General features: G+C 45.0%; 1 protein-coding gene across 3 annotated transcripts; it reads left to right on the top strand.

Moving 5' to 3' along the window:
* Window positions 1-755: 755 nt before the first annotated feature.
* Window positions 756-17,389, top strand: tpm3 (tropomyosin 3). 3 transcript variants are annotated; one of them, XM_056419574.1, is made up of 10 exons: window positions 756-951; window positions 3,431-3,556; window positions 5,478-5,611; window positions 6,727-6,844; window positions 6,966-7,036; window positions 7,679-7,754; window positions 15,162-15,224; window positions 15,393-15,462; window positions 16,433-16,511; window positions 17,064-17,389. In XM_056419574.1, the coding sequence occupies exons 1-10, from the start codon at window positions 838-840 to the stop codon at window positions 17,065-17,067; spliced, it is 855 nt and encodes a 284-aa protein (XP_056275549.1). In that variant the 5' UTR covers window positions 756-837; the 3' UTR covers window positions 17,068-17,389. The 3 variants fall into 3 exon arrangements, with proteins under 3 accessions (XP_056275549.1, XP_056275563.1, XP_056275555.1); XM_056419588.1 differs by lacking the exon at window positions 756-951 and adding an exon at window positions 2,318-2,336; XM_056419580.1 differs by lacking the exon at window positions 756-951 and adding an exon at window positions 3,088-3,272.
* Window positions 17,390-19,089: the final 1,700 nt, after the last annotated feature.

The raw sequence follows: 19,089 nt of genomic DNA, 5'->3' as shown, positions 1-19,089 counted from the left end.
CATGGACACATGGACACATGGATACATGGACACATGGATACATGGACACATGGACACATGGATACATGGACACATGGACACATGGATACATGGACACATGGACACATGGACAAGAGGAGCCGGGGTTCAAACTAGCGATCCCCTGATTGAGGGACGATTCCCTCTGAGTGCTCTGCTCACTTACTAGCAGCAACAGCTGTTGTTTAACTGCACGGTGACTAAAAAATGTAATATGCAAACATGCTTCAACATACCTTCTATCTATTTTTGGTATTTTAAAGAAAAGAGTGGTAAAAGAACAATAATCAAAGGACCTACAAAACGTGTTAAAAATGACACACAGATTAAAGTTGATTACTGGTCATTTTAATCTTCCTGTGACTAACATCCAACCAACGGTCTGTCATTTGAGCACTTTGTGTCAGACAGAAAAAGACAAAAGCATTTTCATGTGTCATGTCATGTAGCTCAGCCTATTTCATAATTGATAAACTATTTTGATTTAATTATGTTTTCTTCAATGCAGAAGCCACATGACAAGGACTGGGCCGGAGTGAATTAAATAGTGCAATGCTGAGCTTTTTCAGTCTCCATGGAAACAGACATGTTGTTAGAGTGCAGGTTTTCTTCTCATCTGAGCGGTGGGGTGTAAGCTAGAAGAGGGTATGATGGTGTGGTTGAGTTAGTGGGCTTAGGAGTGGGAGTGTCTCCTCTGTCATATAAATGCCCCCCCTCTGTCTCCGTCAGAGTTTACTGTCTCCACCAGGCTGTCCGGTCCTCTGTTTGTCTTCCAATCTTACGCGGCTGCAAGAACCCATCAGATAAACTTCAGCCAAAATGGAGGCCATCAAAAAGAAGATGCTCATGCTGAAATTAGACAAGGAGAATGCCCTGGACCAGGCTGAGCAAGCCGAAGCCGACAAGAAAGCAGCCGAAGACAGAAGTAAGCAGGTGGGTAATGAACACAGATGCGATACACTGAGTTCCAGTCAGGACCCCAAATCCCAAATCAGATTATCAGGCTAAATAATCCTGGTTCTGCTCATCCAGCTAAGTGGGTTCTTTGAACACAGTTTGAGGATAGATTTAGTTTTTTACCCTGGATAATCTTTTAGAACTGTCAACTGTCTAATGAGTGGGGAGTTGAAACCAGGAGCAACATTGATGATCATTAAAATGAGTTAGATGTGTTGGGAATCCTCCCAGCAAGAACTGGGGCAATCTATTCATAGGCATACATCTCGTATTTTTACTGGTGTTCTATTGTTCCACGTTGGACATGTTTGCTTTCTTCACTTAACACTTGGATATGACAGTGAATGTGGTCACACTACTAATTGATAACCCTCACCCAGGATTGGTACAAGGACTGTACTTGTATGGATCTGTTCTAGTCTTCCAACCACTCAAAGCACTTGAAAGCAAGATGTTATTCACCCATTCATAGATGGGAGGAGTAAGGTTCCACCTGCACCTCCGCAGTAACACACAGCGTAGGCACAGCGGCGGGAGCCATTTAAGGTTAAGATGTGTTGCTCTAACAACACTGTGAACTCTCCAAACTGGATAACTCTCCAGCGCTCTGCCAGTGAGCTGGTTCTCCGTCCACACGGCGGCCAGGAGCCACGCAGCACTTCTCCGAGTGTTCTGGAGGAGACGCCTGCCAGACGTCCTCTGAGGGGAAAGTGCTGTTACACATTTACAGCAACACAGCCGGCACACTTTCTACTAGTGTAGAAGCCATGACGCAGAAAAGGATCAGGGGGTTGCACGGCTTGTGTAACCGAGTCCTAATGGACACAAGAAAGCTGCATCCACGCAAAGGAAGTTGAAGGCTGGGTCTCACTGTAAACCAGCCGGTCATTGGTTTACGTGGGTGTCGACGAGGAAGGATGAAGGATAACATCAACGCCATCCTGGATGACCACCCCTCAACCCCTCCGACAGCTCATTCAGACAGCAAGAAACAACACAGACGGATCACAAAGCCTCACTATCTTTTAATCTGAATAAACTTTTAATGTCGCATATGCTGCCGTACCAGCACACCTCTGCATGTAACCCATCCCAGGAGCTGTGGGCAGCTACTATACAAGTGCAAGAGGAGCAGTTTGAGGGTTCCGTGCCTTGCTCAACGGCACCTCGGAAGTGCTCAGGAGGTGAAGTGGCACCTCTCCAACTACCAGTCTACACTCCGTCAGTGTGCACTGAGCTCCTGCCACCTCAATTAGTTTCTATGAGATGGCGTGACTCTTAGTGGAATCGTCTTTGTGCTTCACGAGCCGTCCTGAGGGCTGTGTGGCTTTCAAAGGACAAGCTGACGAAATTTGGTTTAGGTTTGAGGCCTTACATTTCTTTAAAATGTGTGTGAAATGATTTCATCAGGATGTTTGTTGGTATCTGTGTGCAAGGATGCTCAGAATTCAATGTATACTGTCGAACATGTTCCAAGTCTTTAAACAATAGTCGGACGCCCACATTGAAACAGGTTCTGTAGCTCAAGTCATTCTTGCTGTTCATTAATGATCTCTTCATGGGATTGAGAACTAAATCTACATTGGGCGTAAAAGTGGCATCCAAAGAGAACCCGGTTACGATCAGGGTTCAGCCAAGTCTAATCAGTCTTTATATACAGCGCAGTATCACAAATCACAAATGTGCCACACAGCGCGATGGGGTAGCTCCTTACAGTCCTTTAGTCCTTCACCCACACAGAACATGATCCCGGAGGGATCTCTTGATGGCCAGTCGGAAGTGCTTCAATGCACACATCAGCATGTTGAAAACATGCTACTGTACCTTTAACTGGAACGCATTATTGAAAGGGTTGTTTGGGAGTTTTTCCTGATCCGATGTGAGGTTCGGCAAATTTGCAATTTGTGAGAATGGGTTATACAAAATAAACTAAATTGAATTGAATTGAAATTGATTTAAATTATTAAAGATGTTAACAGGGCTCTCAAGTTTTGAAGACAGGCAAGCGTGAGATTTCCATCAGCACCCGATACAGCTGACCCTTGCGCGCGCCGGCATCGAGCCGAAAAGAGTTGTTGACAGGGGGGGGGGGGGGTGCTAGTGACTATTTCTACTCCAAGAAAAGTTGTTGACGGGGGGGGGTGCTAGTGACTATTTTTTTGCTCCATCCCAATGCGCGCAGACCGGCGTCGGAGCTCTGCAGCGGAACAATCGATCGGCGTATTGAGCATCCCTGCATTCAAGCATTAAATAGCCGAGAGGTTTTTTCAGCGTGAGGAATTCGATGTGTGGCGGGAGTGCGTGAGATAAGACCGAAATGCGTGAGTCTCACGCTCAATGCGTGAGACTTGAGAGCCCTGTGTTAAACTCCAGGGCATTATAATCAATGTATTAAGAATGTCACGACTAACCCTGATGGACGGACTGCTAACGCTGTGCTTGACCCCCCCACCAGCATGAAGACGAACTTCTGCAAATGCAGAAGAAGCTGAAGGGGACAGAGGACGAGCTGGATAAGTACTCAGAGGCCCTGAAGGATGCTCAGGAGAAGCTGGAGGTGGCCGACAAGAAGGCTGCCGACGTGAGTCACGCCATTCAGAAGTGTTTGTGTGATTGTTGTCTACTTTGTTTACAAAGAGCGTAACGCGGTCCTCTCCGCCACGCCCAGGCCCGATGATTCCTTCACAAAGTGCAGGAATGGGTTGTAAACCCTGAGTTTGTTCTACATGATTTCTGAGTGATCAGGAGGAGGAGCTATGGAACACACAGTACACAAACAACACTTTGTACACAATGTCCACAAACACTTGATGTACATTGCTTCACTGCTGAACTGAGGCTCTGATAGACGCCGTGGTTCTGGCCGTGTAGACCACCCTGGCTGATTCCCTGCTTTGCATTCCATTGTCATCAGGCCCTGCCTGGACTCCTCACAGCTGTCGGGGGAGCGGGGGGGATTCAGAGCCCTATTATGGCCATGATGTCAGGGGCCCAACCTTGACTGCTTAACAATGGGCCCAGTCCATTTCGGGTGCATCGTCCATTCGTCTCGGGTCACCGTATTTATTTCGTCCCTTTCCTTTTGGAGAGGATGAGGAGGCCACCACGAATACCAGATGTAAATGCTGTCCAGCATGTGAACAATGGAGTCTATAGTTAGACATAGGGTTCCTGTTAACCACATTAATACATTGATCTCCTCTCACAGAAGGAGTCCAGCCTTCAGTCTGCTGCCTCTTTTCAGTTTCACAGTCACGGCTGAAACATTTATTTCAGATTCTGAATTTAGAAAGCACAGCTGTTCTTAGAATGCCTGTAACACAATACCAGGGTGAGGGTGTGGGTTTAGGACCGGAACGCTCCAAATCCAAGTTCCACTAAAAGCACTAAGAACACTCAACATTCCACATGGTTTTCCAAAATAACCAAGTACAAACAGGGGTGTCTGAAGCGCTCTGGCCCAGACCAGACGCCCACATTTGGTCACACAGCTTCCATCTTCACGCTGCGACCCACAAACACATTAGCCGGGTAATAAGAGAGAATCATGGAAGATTAAGAGAGAGGAATCGGACATTAATACCGAGGGGTTACCGCGAGGCTGGTGGGCCAAAGCCCACTGGACCATGGCATTATTTTAGATTCGAATGAGTTCCCCAGCCCGAGGGAGAGGGAGCAGAGCTCCCACCAGCATCTTTTCTGCTGCTGTCATGTTGAGAGCCTTAAAGGGGCAACCCAACTGCCCCTCATCTCATATCTTGTACATTTAACCCGTAATGCAATGATCACGTTTTTCTTGCCACCGTTGTTCTCCATAGCAACCCGTCTCATGAAGACATCCCCTGTCTGTGCTATGAATGCCATATTTAATGTGTTCTCATCTATTATTATGCTCAACTGTGTCCGACCCTGAATTCGCCTGTCATGGGGCTCGGTTGTGTTGCTCTGAGTTCATTACCTTCGCATTGAAAATGCGGAAGGTTATGTTTTGATCGCCGTGTATTTATTTATTTATTTATTTATTTGTATGCGTGTTATTCGCATAACAAAAACAGTTTTTAACCGAATCGCATGAAATTTGGTGGGATGATTGGTTATTATCCGGGGACCATTTGATTAGATTTTGGGATCGATCGGGTCAAAGGTCAAGGTCAAGGTCTTGAAAAGGTCAGAATCTTCTTTTTACCATAGCACGGTCAATTTTTATCCAATTGGCATGCAACTAATGCCAAAATGTTCATAATGCAATGCCCAATCTTGTGATATGCGAAGGTATGCGCTCTACCGAGTGCCCATTCTAGTTTAGTGTAGGATCAGATCGTTTGTTGGTTTAGCAGAATATCAGAATATCAGTATTATTGTCAGTGTTTACATCATCTAAATGTGCAGGCTGTAATATAAAGCCTTTATAATACAGACTTTGTCACAGAAGATGCTGTGAGGGTGATACTTCAGTGCATCTACACCGCATGAGAAAAGACTTCATTGTTTTCTGTGCTCAGGCGGAAGCAGAAGTGGCTTCCTTGAACAGGCGCATCCAGCTGGTGGAGGAAGAGCTGGACCGAGCTCAGGAGAGACTGGCCACGGCGCTGCAGAAGCTGGAGGAGGCGGAGAAGGCTGCTGATGAGAGCGAGAGGTGAAGTGCATGAGTCATGTGATCAGTGTTTTTAAATCAGAGGGTTATGTAGTTCACCATCGGGGTTACATCTGTGACCATCAACCACAGTCGAGTACATCTGGACGTCACTGCAGCAGAGCGACATCAAAACACAGGAATAATTTCATTCAATTCAATTCAATTCAGTTTATTTGTATAGCCCATTCTCACAAATTACAAATTTGTCTCAGAGTGCTTTACAATCTGTACACATAGACATCCCTGTCCTAAAACCTCACATCGGATCAGGAAAAACTCCCAAACAACCGTTTATGGGGAAAAACGTGAAGAAACCTTCAGGAGAGAACAGAGGAGGATCCCTCTCCAGGATGGACAGGTGTAATAGATGTCATGTGACCAGATGGACACATTAGAGTTAAAACACATTCAATGAATATGACAGAGTGTATGAATAGTTGGTAGTAGGCATGGACCACGATCCAGACGTCCATGATCCATCAGGCAGATAGGATCTATGACGTCTCATAGGATCCGATGACCCTATGAGACGTCATAGAACAAGATGTTAAAGGTGCTCTATACATCATACAGATCATTAACAGCTCGTCAACGACCAGCTGATGGATCTGGTCATAGTAAACTGTTTTAGTATAGATCTGTTCTAGTATAGATTTGTTCTAGTATAGATCTGTACTAGTATATATCTGTTCTAGTATAGATCTGTTCTGTGTGTGTTTGTGTGTCTGTGTGTGTGTGTGTGTGCAATAGTAATAATGTGTCACACCACATCTAACAGAATGTAGAGTCGATACCAATCAGATACTTTTTCTTTCCTTCCACTCGTGATGAAGAAGTTGACTTCTCTTTTGAAAGAAATTAAAGCTGGAATACAAACTCCCCGTAGATTGTTTATGAAATAGCAAGAATAATGAAGATATGCGTCATGTGGCTTTTTTTATACAATTAGTGACTTTTTTGGCAGGAGCACACTCTTTACCAATAGTTTCTAATCTGTGATTTTAATTTTTTTGATTTTATAGAATAACTCAACAAATTAAAACACTTGAATATTTGTGAGGTAATATATAATTAATGTTGTGTGTGTGTGTGTGTGTGTGTGTGTGCGTGTGCAGAGGTATGAAGGTGATTGAGAACAGGGCTCTGAAGGATGAAGAGAAGATGGAGCTTCAGGAGATCCAGCTGAAGGAGGCCAAACACATTGCAGAGGAGGCCGACCGCAAGTACGAGGAGGTGAGCGCTGAGCGAAGAGGAGTCAGCGTCCAGATGCTGACCAGTCACTCACCAGATACTGGGGATGAATCAATATGTGAAGCTTTCCAAATACACATGAATATCTAATATATGTGTCCAGGTGGCTCGTAAACTGGTGATTGTAGAAGGCGAGCTGGAGCGGACCGAGGAGAGGGCGGAGCTGGCTGAGGCGTGAGTACACACCACCTGTGTGTGTGCGTGTGTGTGTGTGTGTGTGTGTGTGTGTGTGTGTGTGTGTGTGTGTAGGTCAGGGCTGGCCTCCTTCTTTCTCTGGAAGCCCCTCACAGTTATTGATCTACCTGCTGGTCATGTGGGCAGCTTCATTTGAGACGTAGCAGCTGATGGAGGTTTGATGATAAACATTCCACAGAGAGACGAGCTCCACCTCACCATCACAAGAACATCCGATAACTGATACCTGATAGGCCGATTCTACTCCTACCCCTGGGCCTCTGTCCATTTGTAGTGCCAACAGTGCATTGAGCATCATATTTTGAAAGCAGGAATTGAAATGTTATACAAAAAGAAATAAAAGAAAACAATTAGGGAATGCGAAAGAGTGGAGGAGTGCACCGCCTGAGGGAGGGAGGCATTTGTACACCAAGATATGAATGTTTTACTGAAGGGAGGATCTCAATACTCTTTTTATAATCTGCACTTCTCACCACTGTTTCTACAAACTAATCTGATGTCCTTCCAACCACCTCCTTCCTTCCTTGCTTCCTTGCTTCCTTGCTTCCTTGCTTGCTTCCTTGCTTCCTTCCTTCCCGCCTTCCTTCCTTCCTTCCTTTCCTAAAATCTAAATCAATTAAGTAAATGTGCTGAGCTGGAGGAGGAACTGAAGAACGTCACCAATAACCTGAAGTCTCTGGAGGCCCAGGCGGAGAAGGTACACATCTCAAACCTCGCTTCACTTATTTGGGGAGAGTGATTACCAACAGACCCTCTGACAGAAGTAGAGAGATGCTCAGCGACTTGTGGCACAGCTGGCAGAAGACAACACAGAGACAAGTCCTCACAGAGACAAGTCTACACAGAGACAAGTCCACATAGAGACAAGTCCTCACAGAGACAAGTCTACATAGAAACAAGTCCACACAGAGACAAGTCCACATCGAGACAAGTCCTCACAGAGACAAGTCCTCACAGAGACAAGTCCACACAGAGACAAGTCCTCACAGAGACAAGTCTACACAGAGACAAGTCCTCACAGAGACAAGTCCTCACAGAGACAAGTCTACACAGAGACAAGTCCACATCGAGACAAGTCCTCACAGAGACAAGTCTACATAGAGACAAGTCCTCACAGAGACAAGTCCACACAGAGACAAGTCTACACAGAGACAAGTCCTCACAGAGACAAGTCCTCACAGAGACAAGTCTACACAGAGACAAGTCCTCACAGAGAAAAGTCTACACAGAGACAAGTCCTCACAGAGACAAGTCCACATCGAGACAAGTCCTCACTGAAACAAGTCTACACAGAGACAAGTCCTCACAGAGACAAGTCCACATCGAGACAAGTCCTCACAGAGACAAGTCTACATAGAAACAAGTCCACACAGACACAAGTCCTCAGAGAGACAAGTCCACATCGAGACAAGTCCTCACAGAGACAAGTCTACAAAGAAACAAGTCCACACAGAGACATGTCCACACAGAGACAAGTCTACACAGAGACAAGTCCTCACAGAGACAAGTCTACACAGAGACAAGTCCACATAGAGACAAGTCCTCACAGAGACAAGTCTACACAGAGACAAGTCCTCACAGAGACAAGTCCACATCGAGACAAGTCCTCACAGAGACAAGTCTACACAGAGACAAGTCCTCACAGAGACAAGTCTACACAGAGACAAGTCCTCACAGAGACAAGTCTACACAGAGACAAGTCCTCACAGAGACAAGTCCACATCGAGACAAGTCCTCACTGAGACAAGTCTACACAGAGACAAGTCCTCACAGAGACAAGTCCACATCGAGACAAGTCCTCACAGAGACAAGTCTACATAGAAACAAGTCCACACAGACACAAGTCCACATCGAGACAAGTCCTCACAGAGACAAGTCTACAAAGAAACAAGTCCACACAGAGACATGTCCACACAGAGACAAGTCCACACAGAGACAAGTCCTCACAGAGACAAGTCTACACAGAGACAAGTCCTCACAGAGACAATTCTACACAGAGACAAGTCCTCACAGAGACAAGTCCTCAGAGAGACAAGTCTACACAGAGACAAGTCCACATAGAAACAAGTCCACACAGAGACAAGTCTACACAGAGACAAGTCCTCAGAGAGACAAGTCCTCACAGAGACAAGTCTACACAGAGACAAGTCCTCACAGAGACAAGTCCACATAGAGACAAGTCCTCAGAGACAAGTCCTCACAGAGACAAGTCCTCACAGAGACAAGTCTACACAGAGACAAGTCCTCACAGAGACAAGTCCACATAGAGACAAGTCCTCAGAGACAAGTCCACACTGAGACAAGTCCACAGAGACAAGTCCACAGAGACAAGTCCACATAGAGACAAGTCCTCAGAGACAAGTCCACAGAGACAAGTCCACACTGAGACAAGTCTACACAGAGACAAGTCCTCACAGAGACACGTCCTCATAGAGACAAGTCCTCACAGAGACAAGTCCTCACAGAGACAAGTCCACATAGAGACAAGTCCTCAGAGACAAGTCCACACTGAGACAAGTCTACACAGAGACAAGTCCACACAGAGACAAGTCCTCACAGAGACAAGTCCACACAGACACAAGTCCTCAGAGAGACAAGTCCACATCGAGACAAGTCCTCACAGAGACAAGTCTACACAGAGACACATCCTCACAGAGACAAGTCCTCACAGAGACAAGTCCTCAGAGAGACAAGTCTACACAGAGACAAGTCCACATAGAAACAAGTCCACACAGAGACAAGTCCACACAGAGACAAGTCCACACAGAGACAAGTCCTCACAGACACAAGTCCTCACAGAGACAAGTCCTCACAGAGACAAGTCTACACAGAGACAAGTCCTCAGAGAGACAAGTCTACACAGAGACAAGTCCACATAGAAACAAGTCCACACAGAGACAAGTCTACACAGAGACAAGTCCTCAGAGAGACAAGTCCTCACAGAGACAAGTCTACACAGAGACAAGTCCTCACAGAGACAAGTCCACATAGAGACAAGTCCTCAGAGACAAGTCCTCACAGAGACAAGTCCTCACAGAGACAAGTCTACACAGAGACAATTCCTCACAGAGACAAGTCCACATAGAGACAAGTCCACAGAGACAAGTCCACAGAGACAAGTCCACATAGAGACAAGTCCTCAGAGACAAGTCCACACAGAGACAAGTCCTCACAGAGACAAGTCCTCATAGAGACAAGTACTCACAGAGACAAGTCCTCACAGAGACAAGTCCACACAGAGACAAGTCCACATAGAGACAAGTCCTCAGAGACAAGTCCACACTGAGACAAGTCTACACAGAGACAAGTCCACACAGAGACAAGTCCACATAGAGACAAGTCCTCACAGAGACAAGTCCTCACAGAGACAAGTCCACACAGAGACAAGTCCACATAGAGACAAGTCCTCACAGAGACAAGTCCTCACAGAGACAAGTCCACACAGAGACAAGTCCACATAGAGACAAGTCCTCACAGAGACAAGTCTACACAGAGACAAGTCCTCACAGAGACAAGTCTACACAGAGACAAGTCCACATAGAAACAAGTCCTCACAGAGACAAGTCCTCACAGAGACAAGTCCACATAGAAACAAGTCCACACAGAGACAAGTCTACACAGAGACAAGTCCACATAGAGACAAGTCCTCACAGAGACAAGTCCACACAGAGACAAGTCCTCACAGAGACAAGTCTACACAGAGACAAGTCCACATAGAAACAAGTCCACACAGAGACAAGTCTACACAGAGACAAGTCCACATAGAGACAAGTCCTCACAGAGACAAGTCCACATAGAAACAAGTCCACACAGAGACAAGTCTACACAGAGACAAGTCCACATAGAGACAAGTCCTCACAGAGACAAGTCCTCACAGAGACAAGTCCACACAGAGACAAGTCTACACAGAGACAAGTCCACATAGAAACAAGTCCTCACAGAGACAAGTCCTCACAGAGACAAGTCCACATAGAAACAAGTCCACACAGAGACAAGTCCACATAGAGACAAGTCCTCACAGAGACAAGTCCACACAGAGACAAGTCCTCACAGAGACAAGTCATCACAGAGACAAGTCCACACAGAGACAAGTCCACATAGAGACAAGTCCTCACAGAGACAAGTCTACACAGAGACAAGTCCACATAGAAACAAGTCCACACAGAGACAAGTCTACACAGAGACAAGTCCACATAGAGACAAGTCCTCACAGAGACAAGTCCACACAGAGACAAGTCCACATAGAGACAAGTCCTCACAGAGACAAGTCCTCACAGAGACAAGTCCACACAGAGACAAGTCCACATAGAGACAAGTCCTCACAGAGACAAGTCTACACAGAGACAAGTCCACATAGAAACAAGTCCACACAGAGACAAGTCTACACAGAGACAAGTCCACATAGAGACAAGTCCTCACAGAGACAAGTCCACACAGAGACAAGTCCTCACAGAGACAAGTCCTCACAGAGACAAGTCTACACAGAGACAAGTCCTCACAGAGACAAGTCTACACAGAGACAAGTCCTCACAGAGACAAGTCCTCAGAGAGATAAGTCTACACAGAGACAAGTCCACATAGAAACAAGTCCACACAGAGACAAGTCTACACAGAGACAAGTCCTCAGAGAGACAAGTCCACAGAGACAAGTCCACACTGAGACAAGTCTACACAGAGACAAGTCCACACAGAGACAAGTCCTCACAGAGACAAGTCCTCATAGAGACAAGTACTCACAGAGACAAGTCCTCACAGAGACAAGTCCACACAGAGACAAGTCTACACAGAGACAAGTCCACATAGAGACAAGTCCTCAGAGACAAGTCCACACTGAGACAAGTCTACACAGAGACAAGTCCACACAGAGACAAGTCCTCACAGAGACAAGTCTACATAGAAACAAGTCCACACAGACACAAGTCCTCAGAGAGACAAGTCCACATCGAGACAAGTCCTCACAGAGACAAGTCTACACAGAGACACATCCTCACAGAGACAAGTCTACACAGAGACAAGTCCTCACAGAGACAAGTCCTCAGAGAGACAAGTCTACACAGAGACAAGTCCACATAGAAACAAGTCCACACAGAGACAAGTCCAGACAGAGACAAGTCCACACATGGACAAGTCCTCACAGAGACAAGTCCTCACAGAGACAAGTCTACACAGAGACAAGTCCTCACAGAGACAAGTCTACACAGAGACAAGTCCTCAGAGAGACAAGTCTACACAGAGACAAGTCCACATAGAAACAAGTCCACACAGAGACAAGTCTACACAGAGACAAGTCCTCACAGAGACAAGTCCACATAGAGACAAGTCCTCAGAGACAAGTCCTCACAGAGACAAGTCCTCACAGAGACAAGTCTACACAGAGACAAGTCCTCACAGAGACAAGTCCACAGAGACAAGTCCACATAGAGACAAGTCCTCAGAGACAAGTCCACACAGAGACAAGTCCACACTGAGACAAGTCTACACAGAGACAAGTCCACACAGAGACAAGTCCTCACAGAGACAAGTCCTCATAGAGACAAGTACTCACAGAGACAAGTCCTCACAGAGACAAGTCCACACAGAGACAAGTCCACATTGAGACAAGTCCTCAGAGACAAGTCCACACTGAGACAAGTCTACACAGAGACAAGTCCACACAGAGACAAGTCCACATAGAGACAAGTCCTCACAGAGACAAGTCCTCACAGAAACAAGTCCTCACAGAGACAAGTCCTCACAGAGACAAGTCCACATAGAGACAAGTCCTCACAGAGACAAGTCCACACAGAGACAAGTCCACATAGAGACAAGTCCTCACAGAGACAAGTCCTCACAGAGACAAGTCCACACAGAGACAAGTCCACACAGAGACAAGTCCACATAGAGACAAGTCCTCACAGAGACAAGTCTACACAGAGACAAGTCCACATAGAAACAAGTCCACACAGAGACAAGTCTACACAGAGACAAGTCCACATAGAGACAAGTCCTCACAGAGACAAGTCCACATAGAAACAAGTCCACACAGAGACAAGTCTACACAGAGACAAGTCCACATAGAGACAAGTCCTCACAGAGACAAGTCCTCACAGAGACAAGTCCACACAGAGACAAGTCCTCACAGAGACAAGTCTACACAGAGACAAGTCCACATAGAAACAAGTCCTCACAGAGACAAGTCCTCACAGAGACAAGTCCACATAGAAACAAGTCTACACAGAGACAAGTCCACATAGAGACAAGTCCTCACAGAGACAAGTCCACACAGAGACAAGTCCACATAGAGACAAGTCCTCACAGAGACAAGTCCTCACAGAGACAAGTCCACATAGAGACAAGTCCTCACAGAGACAAGTCCACACAGAGACAAGTCCACATAGAGACAAGTCCTCACAGAGACAAGTCCTCACAGAGACAAGTCCACACAGAGACAAGTCCACATAGAGACAAGTCCTCACAGAGACAAGTCTACACAGAGACAAGTCCACATAGAAACAAGTCCTCACAGAGACAAGTCCTCACAGAGACAAGTCCACATAGAAACAAGTCCACACAGAGACAAGTCTACACAGAGACAAGTCCACATAGAGACAAGTCCTCACAGAGACAAGTCCACACAGAGACAAGTCCACATAGAGACAAGTTCTCACAGAGACAAGTCCTCACAGAGACAAGTCCACACAGAGACAAGTCCACATAGAGACAAGTCCTCACAGAGACAAGTCTACACAGAGACAAGTCCACATAGAAACAAGTCCACACAGAGACAAGTCTACACAGAGACAAGTCCACATAGAGACAAGTCCTCACAGAGACAAGTCCACATAGAAACAAGTCCACACAGAGACAAGTCTACACAGAGACAAGTCCACATAGAGACAAGTCCTCACAGAGACAAGTCCACATAGAGACAAGTCCTCACAGAGACAAGTCTACACAGAGACAAGTCCACATAGAAACAAGTCCTCACAGAGACAAGTCCTCACAGAGACAAGTCCACATAGAAACAAGTCCACACAGAGACAAGTCTACACAGAGACAAGTCCACATAGAGACAAGTCCTCACAGAGACAAGTCCACACAGAGACAAGTCCACATAGAGACAAGTCCTCACAGAGACAAGTCCTCACAGAGACAAGTCCACACAGAGACAAGTCCACATAGAGACAAGTCCTCACAGAGACAAGTCTACACAGAGACAAGTCCACATAGAAACAAGTCCACACAGAGACAAGTCTACACAGAGACAAGTCCACATAGAGACAAGTCCACACAGAGACAAGTCTACAGAGACAAGTCCTCATAGAGACAAGTACTCACAGAGACAAGTCCTCACAGAGACAAGTCCTCACAGAGACAAGTCCACACAGAGACAAGTCCACATAGAGACAAGTCCTCAGAGACAAGTCCACACTGAGACAAGTCTACACAGAGACAAGTCCACACAGAGACAAGTCCACATAGAGACAAGTCCTCACAGAGACAAGTCCACATAGAGACAAGTCCACACAGAGACAAGTCTACAGAGACAAGTCTACACAGAGACAAGTCCACATAGAGACAAGTCCTCACAGAGACAAGCCTACACAGAGACAAGTCCTCACAGACAAGTCTACAGAGACAAGTCCACAGAGAGACAAGTCCACACAGAGACAAGTCCTCACAGAGAGACAAGTCCACAGAGACAAATCCTCACAGAGACAAGTCCACACAGAGACAAGTCCACATAGAAGTGACACTGTACAAACCAAGATCAGAACCGTGTACCCACAAATAAAGACCTGCAGGTTTGTCTGTAGCACCAATCTGGTCCAAAAGTCAATCAAAGCAAGACGATCAAAAGAAGTTTTTACCTATTTAATGAAAATTTGTTGCCAACGTTCAGATTTTCAGCAGAAAATATTCCTTTAAGAGTCGTTGTCATCTTCCTTAATGTTTCCTTTCCTAACCCTCGCTGCCCTCCACACCGTTAATGTGAAAATAAGTCTTTCTTAAATGATAGAGTTGGTAACCCATGGATTTCAGAATTGGCCAACACTAGATGTAAATGAATGTCTTCTTTCTTTAAGAATACATTATAATCTAAATCATGTTGTTTTCACCACAGTACTCTCAAAAGGAGGACAAGTACGAGGAAGAGATCAAGATATTGACTGACAAGCTGAAAGAGGTGAGCAAGACGCAATGAGGACCAACGTGTTCCTGACATGGTCTCCTACACGTTCAGGGAGTAAGATGTGTTGACACACAAAAGGTTGACATAGACTTGTATAGGAAGTTCACTGTAGTATGTTGACCTCAGATGTCTTCTGACTTCCTGTCTGCTTTGTCCTCTCAGGCTGAGACCCGGGCGGAGTTTGCTGAGAGGTCTGTGGCCAAGCTGGAGAAGACCATTGACGATCTGGAAGGTACAACATTGAATAACCTTTAACCCAACACTAAAGGAAATGCCAAGACAGTGTAATGCAACCGCTACACCTGTTGGATACGAGTTGCTAGTGTTGAGAGCTCTGATCTGTGATGTTAATTATCACAAGTGAGTCAGTTTTGTAAAAAAAAAAGTCGATTACTTTTTATTTGCACTATCCAGTCATATTGGAATGTGCCCCACATCACGTGGCATGGTTAGGTAACAATAGCTAACTGTTAACTATTCAACTTTACGTTAACAGGTTTGCTTTGTAAACAAACCTCAGCGCTTGGTAAAGTTACCTGTTTGTCATTCTCCTCTGTCTGTTTTTAACATGACATTGTTAACCCTGATGTAGGCAGTCAGGTTAAAGGTATCTGAACGTCTGCAGGGCAGTCGTGGATTAGTTGTGCAGGTATTCAGTTCAACCAAGTCTCTCACTGGTTGGCAGACTTTCACTTTTAATGGGCATTATTAAGACGAGGCTTCCACCACAGATGCGAGTAGTCGTTTTTCATCAAGAGAAAGTGTTAACATTGGCCTATTGTAGTTTTTAAATGTTTCTCTATATGTTGTCATGCGTGAAAAGATCCCAAATGAACACTGTAAGTGGACTACTTTGAATATGCATATTATTTTCAAAGGATTTGTACAGGAGTGATTCTGTTCGACGTCTTTTGGTCCGTGTGAGCAGTCAATCGCTCTGCAGATTGACGAGCTACGAAGCTAACTAGCCAGACAAACGTCTACAGAGCAACGACAATCACTGATGTCTAGCAGTAGGACCAGTCTGGTCCCCCGTGTTCACGCTGAATGGGAAGAATAATGTCCAGTAGTTTCAAACTAGGGTTTAAGTTTCTTTCTCGTGCATTGTTTTGGTCACTAAAGGTCTTATCACATATTCCACAATACTAATGTCAGCTTTTCTTGTGTGTTCCCATTTCCCTTTACAACCCACTCTTTCCCAGATGAGCTTTATGCACAGAAACTCAAGTACAAGGCCATCAGCGAGGAACTGGACCACGCCCTCAATGACATGACCTCCATGTGAGTGATTGGGTCCTTTCCTCGGGACTTTCCTTTCATTTGGATATTGTACACTAACTGTATGCTGGCTATTGCTAATGCTAATACAAAGTTAGTTTTTTACTTTATTTAGAATAATTTACTATATTACAATGTCTAGCAAAAATAAATATTGATTTTGCATCACTCAAAACACAGATTCAAAACATGTAGGCTTATTAAAAAAAGAAATAAAATAAACTGGGTTTTATTTGTGCAATTATTGAAATATGTAACATAAAAAACATATTATTAATAAGCTCTCTTCAAACTGGACTCTGTTGCAACACAAAGTTGTAGATATCTGGGAGTAGAGGCCCTGTCTGGAATGCTGTGGTCCAAACAGCTGATGGGATAGTTTTCATTTCAACCACATTTGTTTTTATGGAGAGTTTTCAGTTGTGCTGCTCACATCTAATCACGGAGCATCGTAGACGTAATGAATGGGACACGGTTCATAAGTTCCCCCTCAGACATGTTTCAAAGCTCTGATATATGTGGTTAGTCACAGTGTCTTGCTTCTTGTGTTTTCAGCTAAAGATCCAGAAGCTCCACCAGCCTGCAGAGTTGTGGCTTCAAGACATCCCCACCCCCCCCACACACACACACACCCCCACCCCCAATTCCTTCTCATGTATCTGTTCTAATTCCTCATCTTTGGGTGTTGTACTTTGTTTGTAACACTTTCTTTATGTGTCGTCTGAACTGGCTCCTCCTCCTCGTCTCTCGTCTCTGTCTCATGGACGTGGCTCATGTATGTCTTCTGTTTCTGGATGTTGTTTATCGGACTTTACTCTCCACGTATCTGTGATCTGTATTACCTCTGTTCTCCATCAGAGTTAAACAAGTGAGAGAAGAAAGCTCGTGTCCACGGCTGTTCTTGTTACATCACATCAGCATCATGGCTGCCCTCAAAGGGCCGCCGGTCACTGTAACTCTACGAATGTAACCACGCCAACACATTGTTAAATCACTGGGTCTGGTCTGAGCCAGTGGTTCTCCACTGGTCTGGAGCAGTGGTTCTCCACTAGTCTGGGGCAGTGGTTCTCCATTGGTCTGGGGCAGTTGTTCTCCATTGGTCTGGGAGAGTGGTTCTCCACTGGTCTGGGGGAGTGGTTCTCCATTAGTCTGGGGCAGTGGTTCTCCACTGGTCTGGGGGAGTGGTTCTCCATTGGTCTGGGGCAGTGGTTCTCCACTGGTCTGGGGGAGTGGTTCTCCATTGGTCTGGGGAAGTTGTTCTCCACTGGTCTGGCAGTTGTTCTCCATTGGTCTGGGGAAGTTGTTCTCCACTGGTCTGGCAGTTGTTCTCCACTGGTCTGGCTGTGGGACCCATCATCATCCTCGAGGACCATTTTAAACATCTTAAATTGCTTTAATGTAAAGATGGTGCAGTTTGAACCTGAGATAGTTCAGAATATGCACAAACAAAACTAGTTCTAAATATTCATTTAACAGTCCAATAAAAACCCAAAGTGCATCTAAAGAACACAAGGTAACACAACAAACAGAACTATTCAGTCACTAGTTCAGTAAAGGTTCTGATTATGCAGGATGCCGCCATGTGTTCATCACTGTCTTGTCGCTGTTGGTAACGGTGAAGCACATGTACACGATGCTATATATTCAATATAGTTCACGCTATAATAATACATGATCGTGTATGAGATGACATTTATTTTTTATAATCTGAATCTGTAACAGAACTAAAGATATAAGATAAATGTAGTAAAAAGTACAATATTGGTGTAGTAGCGTTGTAAACTAGAATAAATGGAAATACTAAGTAGCCTACTTTAAGGTGTCACTTTAGTACAGCACATGCTAATAACTCTGTTAACATAAATACATTTGACAAGATGAAGAGACAACCTGCTACAACTGAGGCCATCAGGCATCAGGCATCAGGGCCGTGACATTTTATTTGCTTTGTTATTTTATTTGCTTTGTCTGTAGATTGTATTCGTAATCTTATGTTTTTAGGTTTGTTCGTGACATCAGCATCATTGGGACTACAGATGAACAATAGCCTCTTGGCTAACTCTAGCACATTTACTGAAATGCTTTTGTTAATGTGCACTGTCCCTTATTATATAAACCCAGAAAAGAAAAGAAAAAGTACAGGGAACAGAGCGTTCAGGAGGGACACGTGGAGCCAGGAACCAACGAAGAAGAACACTGCCTTGACTTCCTGGTGTGTGGACTGCAACAGGAAGCGCGTATAGAAGTGCGTTCCCTAGATGTGGCTGCAAGTGGCGCTGCGTTAAACATCAAAGAGTTGTTTGTGCAAACATGACACCAGCCATCTTATTGATTCATTCACTAATCTTAATTTTTTATTTTACCTTGCCTGAAAACCAATTAAATTCAACATACATGCATACACACACACATATAAACCTGCCCTCATCTATGTGTTTTGTTTCTTTGATTTCAAAAAGGCACACACACACACACACAACCAATCACCATTCTAACTTTTTTTTTAAAGAGTATGATCGACATAACTGTCACTGTTATGCAAATTTAAAAAAACATGCACATAATTCTCAGTCAGTGTCAG

This window comes from Pseudoliparis swirei, chromosome 1 (assembly GCF_029220125.1).
Source record: "Pseudoliparis swirei isolate HS2019 ecotype Mariana Trench chromosome 1, NWPU_hadal_v1, whole genome shotgun sequence".
NCBI classification, from domain to species: domain Eukaryota; kingdom Metazoa; phylum Chordata; class Actinopteri; order Perciformes; family Liparidae; genus Pseudoliparis; species Pseudoliparis swirei.
This window is presented reverse-complemented; position numbering and strand designations above follow the sequence as displayed.